General features: G+C 56.1%; 1 protein-coding gene across 1 annotated transcript in view; it reads left to right on the forward strand.

Moving 5' to 3' along the window:
- Positions 1-10,830, forward strand: part of CHTF18 (CTF18, chromosome transmission fidelity factor 18 homolog (S. cerevisiae)) — a 12,560-nt gene that overhangs the window by 1,105 nt on the left and 625 nt on the right. Inside the window, exons 2-19 of the mRNA XM_010003574.1 lie at positions 61-187; positions 252-444; positions 577-666; positions 790-842; positions 1,034-1,184; positions 1,681-1,887; positions 2,668-2,765; positions 2,903-3,026; positions 3,742-3,875; positions 4,567-4,660; positions 4,741-4,839; positions 5,070-5,200; positions 5,490-5,652; positions 5,905-6,129; positions 6,225-6,374; positions 6,941-7,071; positions 9,033-9,177; positions 10,092-10,211. Coding sequence (XP_010001876.1) covers positions 61-187; positions 252-444; positions 577-666; positions 790-842; positions 1,034-1,184; positions 1,681-1,887; positions 2,668-2,765; positions 2,903-3,026; positions 3,742-3,875; positions 4,567-4,660; positions 4,741-4,839; positions 5,070-5,200; positions 5,490-5,652; positions 5,905-6,129; positions 6,225-6,374; positions 6,941-7,071; positions 9,033-9,177; positions 10,092-10,211 — 2,435 coding nt within the window. The remainder of the gene's footprint in view (positions 1-60; positions 188-251; positions 445-576; positions 667-789; positions 843-1,033; positions 1,185-1,680; positions 1,888-2,667; positions 2,766-2,902; positions 3,027-3,741; positions 3,876-4,566; positions 4,661-4,740; positions 4,840-5,069; positions 5,201-5,489; positions 5,653-5,904; positions 6,130-6,224; positions 6,375-6,940; positions 7,072-9,032; positions 9,178-10,091; positions 10,212-10,830) is intronic.

Below are 10,830 nucleotides of genomic sequence, written 5' to 3' on the forward strand. Positions count from 1 at the left end.
CTGCCAGGCGCTGGTACCGCCCTGTGCTCGGTGACTCTCCCGTCCCCGTGTCTGTCGCAGCCCCGAGGACGAAGCGGCAGCGCCTGGAAGCCGTTAAGAAGCTCAACTTCGGTGCAGACGACGAGCGGGCTCCTGATGACTTCCAAGACGCTTGCCAAGAGGCGTCTTCTGCTCCTCAGGCTGCCAGGTTGGCCACCTTGAACCCCACTTTTAGCCGGGGTGAGGGGAAGAGCCTCTCATCCCTGCTGAAGGGCCGTGGTGTTCTCCAGCCCGGAGCCCCTGGAGCTGAGTGGCCTGGGGCCCCTGCAGACCACCCCCCACTCCCAGAAGCGGCGGGTCCTCAAGCGGCCGCCCATCCTGGAGGATTACATCCATGTGACATCCACCCAGGGCACCCGGGTCTTCATGGTGCTGAAGGACGACCCTTCCAGGACAGGAGTGGAAGTAAGGAGGGATCTGAAAGCCTGGCTTTACCTCTCCGGGACCTCCAACCAGTTCAGGAGGGGGATCTGTGATGACTCGTGAAGTGTTTGCGCTTTGGTGTCAGCATGGGTCTGTGTCCTCTGCTCCTCACAGCTCCCTGACTCCCTGGGCAGGACTGCACACAGGCCGCTGCACTTGCTGGGGGTGCCTTTCTCCTACCTGAAGGAACAAGTGGATGAGGAGGTATCAGATACCACCCTGCCCACCCTCCCCTGCCACCCCTGGGCAGCCACAGCACCCCCTCTCCCCCTGGCCATGGGTTAGCAGGGAGTCTCTGACCCCCCTCTCCCCCTCTTTGTGCCCCAGCGCCGGAGGCACGTTCTGAAGGCATCAGAGCAGCTCACGGAGATACTGAGCAGGTGAGATGTTGGGATGAGCTCCCACTGTCCCTGCCGGACACGGCTCCCGAGATGCTTTTGGTGGGCTCCAAGTTTTGGGACCTGCCAGCAGAGAAGCGTCAGCATCTTCAGCTTGGGAATTCAGGGTGTGATTCTCAGACTTGCCCCAACTCCCTGGCTGGTTTGGGGCAATTGAAGTCTTTTTTTTGCAGTTGCCTGGAGAGCGAGACCAGCACGGAGGGCCCAGAGCCCAGCGGGGCAGCGGCGCCAGCAGAGGAGGAGGAGGAGGAGGAGCTGGGGCTGCATTGCCTCTGGGTGGACAAGTTCACCCCCCGGCGCTACATGGAGCTGCTCAGTGATGATGTGAGGTGCTAGGATCAGTGAGGGCTTGGGTTTTAGGTGGGCTTCACACTTTTATTAGCTCTTTCTTTTAATGCTGGGGGGGTCATGGTTTTATTTATGGAGCTTTCTGGCTGGGATTCTGTTGGTCCTGCCCGGGGACAGTGCTGCTGCCAAGAGCTTGGGACAGGGGGGTTTCAGCTGTAGGCTGTGGAGCTTCTGACAAAAGAGACTATGGAAGATGACCAAAACAAGACAAAAATGATTGGGTGGTCATTAGCCATGACTTCTTGACTATTTTGATTAATTTTGGGCAGCCTCTCCCTCCCGTGGTGGGGGTGATGTGCTGCATACTCAAGGTCTGTCTGGACAGACATGCTCTGGGTTGCCTCCTGGGCTTGGCTCCGTCCTCTGCAGCTCACCCTTGTTCTTAAGCCCTGATGGAGGGACCTTAGTTTGTCCTTGGCCAGATCCTTCTGAGGTTTGATGGGGTTGGTTTGCTTTCTTGCCCCACGTGCAGTACACAAACCGCTGCCTTCTGAAGTGGCTGAAGCTCTGGGACACGGTGGTGTTTGGGAAGGAGAAGGCTGTGAAGAAAGCCAAGGCTGATGCTCATCCTCCATTTAACAAGCCCAAGGAACAGCAGAATAAGTGGAAAACAAAGGTCCAGCTCATGGAGGATATTTTGGAAGCTGAGCTGGACCAGTACAAGAGACCTAAATACAAGGTGAGCAGGACAGGACACCACCGTGGTGGGTTTCCTCTCCTGTCCCACTCATCCCAGCACCAAGGTGAGGAGCAGGCTCTTCCCTTTCTCCTTTTCCAGTACATATCCAGGAAAAATTGGGTTCCTTGTTTCTTCTTAGCAAATATGGGTTTTTCTCTTTTCTTCTTCTTCTGTTTTGGCTTAGGTAGTGTGATAACATGGGGAGGGAACAGACTTGCTCCAGCCAAATAAACAGGCCAGGTGAGGAGAGATGTACTTCTTTTAGCAGATGTTGGTCTTGGCTTTATTCGTTTGGGGCAGACGTGCCCTGCCTTGAAGCAGGAGTTTCTGCATCTGGAAAAGAGCAATGATGCTCAGATGTTACAGGGGGGAACAATAACAGGCCCAGGCCAACTTACCAGCCTCAGCCAGTCCAGTGAAGCTATAAAAATGGGGAACAGAGATATTAACAGCTTTGCTTCTCAGGAATGTAATTCTGGAGGGGATTTTGTTCAGCTTTTTCAACATAACTTTTTCATCTTTCAACTGTGAACTTTAACATATTCCTGAGAGATGCTGCCAGGATGACTGTGTCACCTCTGGGAGTTTGTTATATTCTCCTTCCTCCAGTGACTTTCCCTTTCCAAAGTATGTCTACAAACCCGTGCAGCGGCTCCTAAGGGTTGGAGCAAAAGAGTTTGCAGGTTGCAGAGCCTCCTCCCTCTGCGTGGAAGCCTTGGTGGGTGCTGGAGGAAGCTCAGCCTTGCTGCCTGCTGGGCTGACAGCACCTCTCTGCCCCAGGTAGCCCTGCTCTGTGGCCCTCCTGGCTTGGGGAAGACCACCCTAGCCCACGTCATCGCGAAGCACGCGGGGTACAACGCTGTTGAGATGAACGCCAGGTGAGTCTGCACCCCCTGCCCTGCCCCTGAAGCGGGCACAGGTGATGCTGGTGCTGGGGGTGATGCTGGTGCTGGAGGTGGCACCATGCTGGAGGTGATGCTGTGCCACAGCAGCCCAGCTCTGTCTGGTCTTGCAGCGACGACCGCAGCCCCGAGGTGTTCAGGACTCGCATCGAAGCTGCCACCCAGATGAGGTCTGTGCTGGGTGCCAACGAGAAGCCCAACTGCCTGATCATCGACGAGATCGACGGCGCGCCCGCGGTAAGCCCGGCCTGGGGCTGGACACTCCTGCACTAACCCCCTAAATCACAAAATCTTAGAATGCCAGGGTGGAAGGGACCTCAAGGATCATCCAACCTTTCTAGGTAGGAACACAGTTCAGATGAGATGGCCCAGCACCTTGTAAGATGAGTGTTGAAAGTGTCCTGTGTTTGGGAATTCTTGTATAAAAAAGGGAGTCTCCAGCTTCTTGGCAGCCACTCTTTACTGGAATATGGCAGTAAGGTCTCCCCTAAGCCTTCTTATCTCCAAGCTGAACAAACCCAGTTCTTTCAGCCTTTCCAGCACTTTGATGATCTTTGTGGCCCTTGTCTGGACCCTCTCCAGCCTGTCTGTGTCTTTTTTGTTTAGCGGGGACCAGAACTGAACAGTGTCAGATGTGGCTTGACAAGTTCTGAGCAGGGTGGGATGGTGACTTCTTTATCTTTGCTGGTGATGCCCTTGTTGATGCAGCCCTGCATCCTTGGCTTGCTTTGCCAACTCACGTTGAGCTTGTTGCCCACCAGGACCTGCAGGTCCCTTTCCACAGAGCTGCCCCCCAGCCAGGTGGATCAGGGTCTGTGCTGCACTCCTGGGTTAATTATTGCCATCTTAGCAGCTCATCCCCTTTCAGAGTGGGTTCTTGCTTCTGAACAGCAAAAATTCATCCTGCCAGGGATTGTCTGCCCTTGCTTATTTGTTCTTTTTTCTTTCCCAGGCATCTATCAACGTGCTGCTGAACATCATCCACCGTAAGGATGGGGAGGGCGAGGCAGGGGCTGGCACGGGCCGGCGGAGGCGGCGCGAGGGTGGCCTGCTGCTCAGGCCCATCATCTGCATCTGCAACGACCAGTTAGTGTCACCTACGTGTCCAGGAGGGATGGGGAGCTGAGACCCTGCCCCACTGGGCACCCAGCCAGAGTTTTGTGGTGCCAAGTCCTCTGCTGTCAGGCCTGCGGCTTAGAAGTAGCTCATAAAAAGTAAAGCTGCAATGTGCTCAGCTTTCCTGAAACCCCCCCAGGTTCTGCATCCACTGGGCTCACTTGTAGCTGGGTGTGAGTGGATGGTTGTGTTTGAGTGTCCCCAAGGGTGCAGGGGTGTACAGGCAGCTGCTAAATACCCCACCTTGTTTTGGGCAGAGTGTTAACCATTTAGTCAGGAGAAGAGAAGGCTCTGGGAAGACTTCAGAGTTACTTCCAGTGCCTGAGAGGGCTTCAGGAAGCTGGGAGGGACTTTGAACAAGGCCAAAGAGTGATGGGATGTGGGGTAATGGCCTTAAACTGGAAGAGGGGAGATTTAGATGAGATATTAGGGAGAAATTCTTTCCTGTGAGGGTGGTGAGACCCTGGCCCAGGTTGCCCAGGAAAGCTGTGGCTGCCCCATCCCTGGAAGTGTTGAAGGGCAGGTTGGATGGGGCTTGGAGCAACCTGGGCTGGTGGGATGTGTCCCTGCCCATGCAGCGGGGTTGGAACTGAATGATCTTTAGGGTCCCTTCCCACCCAGACCAGTCTGGGATTAATGACTGGGTGCTTCCCTTTGCCAGGTACGTCCCTGCCCTGCGGCCGCTGCGGCAACAGTCCTTCCTGCTCACCTTCCCCCGCACGGCGCCGTCCCGGCTGGCCCAGCGGCTCTGTGAGGTGTGGTGTGGCCCGAGGCTCCCCTGTCCCCCTCCCCAGCCAGGGCTGGGGGTCCTTCCTCACTGACCCCTCTCCTGCAGATCGCCCTGCAGCAGGGCATGCGGGCGGACATGGGCGCGCTGCTGGCGCTGTGCGAGAAGACTGACAACGACATCCGCTCCTGCATCAACACCCTGCAGGTACCACGGGGGGCTGGGGGAGCACAGACCTGCCCCCCCTACCTTGATCTGGGCTCAGATGGGAAGGAAAAAAACAACAACTAGGTCCCAGGCAGATCCTTAAAACACCCACACCTGTCCCCTTTGTTATTTTTAACCCTGATTCCCCTAGAAAGCAAGGGTGGGTGTCTCTGTCTCCAGCTCTCCCAGCACCAGCTGCCTGGTGTGGGACCCTCTCTCTTGTGTTGCAGTTCCTGCATGGCCGAGGCCAGAAGGAGCTGAACGTGCAGATGGTGCAGACAATGAGGATTGGCTTGAAGGACCAAAACAAAGGGCTCTTCTCCATCTGGCAAGAAATCTTCCAGCTCCCAAAGGTCCAAAGGTAACGAGGAATTTATTATCTCTGCTGCCTGCTCGGGGCCTGCTGCTTCTAGTAGATCAAGACCTGTGGTGGAGAAACCTGAAAGGTCCTGGAGAGCTGATCTGCCTTGCACCAAGCCAATCTTGATCAGCAGATTTGTGTGTCCAGATGCTCTTTGGCCACTTCTCTTTAGCACCCAATAATTTGGCATTGGTGTTGTCTTGAGTCTGCTTTGCAAGGTCCCAGTTACTCCTTGCTGGTCTGTTCAGTGCTGGTGCTCCCTGAGCTCTTCCCTTTGGGCTCCCCCCAGGCACAGGATAGGAATGGACCCTACTTTGACAACCCAGCTCCTGGTGGGTGATGAGGACCTGTTGCACCTTGGGGGGACAGCTGGCTTCAAGCAATCCTCTCACCGCTTCCACCACGTCCTGCACCTGGCTGTCTCCTCAGGGGAGCAGGAGAAGCTGGCCCAGGTAGAGTGGCCGTGGTGGGGGGGAAGAGCTGGGCCCATTCCTCTGCTCTGCTCTGGTGGCTGGAGCAAGGGCAGCTCCTGATCCTGGTCATTGTGGCTGGTAGGTGCTTTGGGAAATCCCTCCCTGCAGTAGGATTGTGTTAATTTTGGCTGGAGTTGTTGGGGTGTTGTGCTGGAGCTGGGCCCACTGGGATGCTCTGACTGGATCGTTCTCCTGGCCTCGAGCTGCCTCTAATCCTGGGTCTGCTTCCAGGGTCTGTATGAGAATTTCCTGAACATGAAGGTGCGGGACTCCAGTTTGAGCTCGGTGTGCTCGGCCCTGGAGTGGCTGGGCTTCTCTGACCTGCTCAGCCAAGCTGTCCTGCACGGGCAGAGCTTCCAGCTGATGCGGTACCTGCCCTTCCTGCCCGTGGCTTTCCACCTGCTCTTTGCAGCCGCCCACGTTCCCCGCCTCGCTTATCCCAGCAGCCACCACGATGCAAGTACTGGGGAGGGCACGGTGGCAGTTCTGTCACCTGTGGGCACTTGGGCAGTTGCAGCCACGGCTGAGTTGTCCCTGTCCTCTCCACCCAGGCCCTGGCCAAGCTGCAGCACATGCAGAACCTGGTGGTGTCCATGGTGTCGGGGATAGCGCCCAGTGCCCGCAGCCGCGCGGGGCAGCAGTCCCTTGTCCTGGAGGTGCTGTGCCTGCTGCTGGACATCATCGCCCCCAAGCTCCGGCCGGTGAGTGCCCACCAGCCCCTTCCCACTGCTCTGGTGGGGGTCCTGCCCAGGTGACATGTCCCTGTCCCCCTCTGCAATGCCCCCACTCCCCCATGAGGGCTGGAACACACCCCCTGCGCTGCATCGCCCAGGCTGAGCTATCCCAGACCTGTCCCAAATTCAGGGTGGGTTTGACATTGCAGCTGGTGCAGAGGTTGGAGAAAAGCTGGGGATGCAGCATCAAGATTCCTGACTGCTGGATGTGTGGGAAGGGGGTGTCCTGCACCTCCTGGACCCCTGCACCTGGGGGGTTTGGCCTCAGCAGGGGCTTGGGGGGCTGTTGCAGTCTCCTTCCAGCAGCTGGTTCATGGTTGTGTTGGGTGCATTGACCTTTTGGGCCATCAGGGGGATGTGTCCCTGTTCTGAGGAGTGTCCTTAAGAGGAAGCTACATTTGGCCTGAACCTTGTGGGTATTAATGATCCCTTCTCATATAGAAACAAACTTTGTGCTTCAGGTGATTTTTGTGTTTAGGAGTCATTATGGGTTAATGAAGCTCTCCCGGTGCTAGGCTCTGCTCTCCCCCCAGGTGAACACCCAGCTCTACAGCCTGAAGGAGAAGCAGCAGCTGGCAGAGCTCATCAGCACCATGCTGGCCTACAACCTCACCTACCACCAGGAGCGCCTGCCCGAGGGCCAGTACATCTACAGGCTTGACCCGTGAGTCCCGAGGGTGGGGAGAAGGTGCAAGGGTCCAAAACACCAGCAGAGTTCAGGAGGGTGTTGTGCTATTGAGTTGGTTTCTTACAGCCAGGTTGCTGTGAGCTGCCCAGGGCTGGAACTTCCTCTGAAGAGTCTCTCTGCAGGGATGATCTGCTCTTTTGCCTTGTTTCTTTAGAGGAGGAGCCTGAAATGCTTTTGTTTTAATGGGATTAAACAAAGGGAAGCAGCTGCCTTGTGCCTGTTACCAGAGATGGCAAAGGAGGGACCAGAGCTGCCAGGGGCTGGTAGCAGTGATGGGGACAGCAGGTCCAACCAGGCAAGCTGCATGCAGGAGGTGACCACAGGAGTGCTCCTAGTCATGGCTGGAGCCTGTTTTTCCAGGCGGACTTGTGCCTCACAGAGGAAAAAGCAGGAGGAAGAGGAAGGACAAACCTCCTCTGCAAAGCAAGACACTGTCCAAGGGCTTGTGCTGGGAGCACAGGGCGTGTCGGGGGGTTGTCCACACCCTAGGGCTGTTGCAGTAGGTGACAGGGCAGTCAGTACTGGGGGTACCAGGGGTTCTGTGGGCTCACACATCAGCAATGGGTTGTGCAGCATCTCCCCTCGTGTGCTGCTGCTCACCAGGCCAGGGCAGAGCGTGGGGGTCATGGCCAGCACAGGGCAAGGCAGGAGCTGCAGCTGGTGCCTCCTGCAGTGAGGCAGAGCTGCACCCCTACACCCCCAGAGACTTTCTGTTGTCAAAAAGCTTGGTTTTAGTTGCTGAGTTTATATATTAATAGGCAGCTGTTGCTAGACTGGAGTCTCCCTTGGCTTAAAGTCTGTTTGGAGCCTGAAACACTCTCAGGACTTTGCTGAAGTAATACAGACCCCACCACAGCCCAGAGCAATGCTGATGTCTTCCTGTGCAAAGTTAATTACAAAAATTAGCCTCTGTTAAATCAAGCAGCTGTATCTAATTACAGTGAAGCTCTTTATTATTTCTTTTTCCCATGGAAAGGCCAGTGGGAGCTGCAGGGGCTGCAGGGAACCATCCTCCTCCCCTACCCTCCCTATGCTGGGCTGTGCCACCAAAATGTGGCCTTGGGAGCCATGTGGCACAAGCAGGTGTCTTGCTTTGCTCCACTTCACTTTTTTTTGCAAGGTCTGAACCCATTTCCAGGCCAGGCACAGGGGTGACAGGGACCACAGGGATGTCACAGGGGCACCTGTGAGTGGTGTCCCAGCATCTCTCTGGCAAGCAGAGTTGTTCTTTGCAGCAAAAACTGTGTTTTCTCTTTAAAACCCTTGAATTAATGAATGTAACAGCTCATTTCTGAATGACTGGAAAGCCATCTGACACAGGACTTTGCTCCCTTTATTTTAAGAGGAATAACACTGAATGTGGATAAAGTGGGAAGTACTTAGAGCTGGGTGCTGGGGCTGTCCCTGGGCTTTTGCTGTGCTGAAACAGGCCTAACTCCAGGGCTGCTGCACCAGCCTCGTTAAGAAGAAAACTGCTCTGATTAGCCAAAATTACTGTTCATGGCCATATGTCAATGCAAGGGCTCCCTGCAGGCAGCCTGGGGGTCACGCAGAGGCTTGTGGTGCCGCTCGTGCCCAAGCTGTGATGTGACCGTGGCTTTTTCAGGGCAGGCTGCAGGGCACAGACCTGCCTGCAGTTTCCTCCTCTTGCATTACAGCCAAGATTAAAAAGCACATAATCCCTCTTGGGTTGCCATTCAGCTGGGATGCCCTGCAGGAGCCTGGCTGGGCAGGGCTGGCACCGCTCCCCGTGCTCCTTCCAGCGCTGCCAGTCACACGCGAGGGGGAAACTGAGGCACGGGGGTCAGGATCACACCCAGAGGCTGCAGAGGAGGGGGCTGGCAGCCTGCTGGATCTCCCTGTGCCCATGTCAGGCTGCAGGTTGCACAACCCTGGTTTATGTTTTGGTGTTGGTTTATTCTCCCTGCGCGGAGCAGGAACGTGGAGGACGTGTGCCGGTTCCCGGACCTGCCCGCGCGCAGGCAGCTCAGCTACCAGACCAAGCAGCTCATTGCCAGGGAGATTGAGCTGGAGAAGATGAGGAGGACAGAGGCTTTGCTGCAGGCACGGAACCTGGGCGAGGTAGGGAGTGGGTCTGTTGATGGGGATAAAGTCCTTAGGGCTGATGTGGGGACCTGCTCTTGCAGCCAGTGGCTTTCGCTCTGCAGGCGGAAATCCAGGATTAACCCCTGCCCAGTTGCAGCCTTCTGCCTGCACAGCTGCCTCTGGGCAGCACATCTGCCTCTGGGCAGCACATCAGTGCTGGAGGGACGTGCCCCCAGGGCTTGTATTTTTGCAGGAATTCTGGAAAGAAACGCTTACTGCGAGTTAAAGCTTTAAACCTTTCACCTCTGCAACCGGGGTTGGGAGGAGATGGGAATTTTTTCTTGTCTGGCTGAGATTTGTTCATGTCTGTGGGGGAGCTGAGCTGCTCTGTCCTGCCTGGACCTTCCCTTGCTGCTTCACTTCGATCCTCCCAAAGATCCCAAAGCCCCCAGGAGGAGCAGTTACTCCACCCACTTTCCCTTCATGAAGCAGGAGAAGGTGAAAACAGGTCAAAAAGGCTGAGAAATAGTTAGCGCCTGCCCTGCCCTGGTGCCATGGGGCTAATGAATCCCTGAGAAGCCCATCTTGCAGCAGAAGGGCTTTCTCAGGGGATGTGTGGGGCAAAGAGATGCTGTGAAAACATCTCTGAAGGCTCCTTGTTTACACGGTGCCGACTGTGAAGTCCCAGAGAAAGGGACCAAACTTGGGTGCCTGAAGCGCTGCCAGGGCTGAGCCAGGTGCTGCAGAGAGAGAGAGAGACAAGGAGGAAAGAATAATAATCCTTTCCAAGTGATTTGGGTACTGACATTGAACCCGGGAACGGCAAATAGAGGGGGTGTGTGGGATGGGTGACAAGTCCTGCCCTCAGTCCTTGCATCCCTGGTGGGGGTTGCCCAAACCTTGAGCTGTGCTGGCCCTGAGGGGACCCTCTCTCAGGTCTCTCCTTCCAGCAGGAGCCCAGGAACAGCCTCAGTGAGAGGGAGAAGCAGGGGGACACGGGGCCAGCCAGGCCCCCCAGCCACCAGCAGCGCCTGGAGCACATTGTCCAGAGGGCGACGGTGGAGGACAAGGTGAGGGGGCTGAAATTTCTACCTCGTGTCCTACCAGCCCTGGGAGAGACTGGCTGTCTCTGTTGCTATTTATTTATTTTTAGTAGTGTCTTTTAATAGACTAGTCCAGCACCGTAAGTGCATTGCTGGGGCTGGAGCAGGAGGGTGGGTGAGATCTGGGAGAACAGTATGGACGTGCCCTGAGAAGCTTTCAGGGGTGGGGAAGGAAAGAGGTGGGGGTATTTGGGCCACAACAGTTGAATTTTGGCTCTGGAAGCTGCAGAGTTGCAGGGGGGAAGAGCTGCCTGTGGCATGGGGAGGAATGTACATGTGTTGGGGCTGCAGGGGGGCTGCTGGTTCCACCTGGGGAGTCCTGGTGGTGGCCAAGAGGAGCAGAAGGTGGCCCCTGCCCTCCTCCTCTCCACGGGCTCAGCAAGGAGACCTCGGCCATCCATAAAGCTTTGCTTTAGCACCAGGAAGTTTGTCTCTTTTCCCCCCCACCCAGTTTTGAAAGCACTTTGCATTCCCCCCCCCTTTCCATGGGATTTGCATCCTGCTCTTGCTCGGCTGCTTCCTCGGGGGAAGTCGGGGGGGTGACAGGGTTTGCTTTTGGGTGGGGGGAGGTGACAGGGTTTGCTTT

Source organism: Chaetura pelagica, unplaced genomic scaffold, assembly GCF_000747805.2.
Source record: "Chaetura pelagica isolate M959 unplaced genomic scaffold, ChaPel_1.0 scaffold408, whole genome shotgun sequence".
Classification (NCBI taxonomy): Eukaryota; Metazoa; Chordata; class Aves; order Apodiformes; family Apodidae; genus Chaetura; species Chaetura pelagica.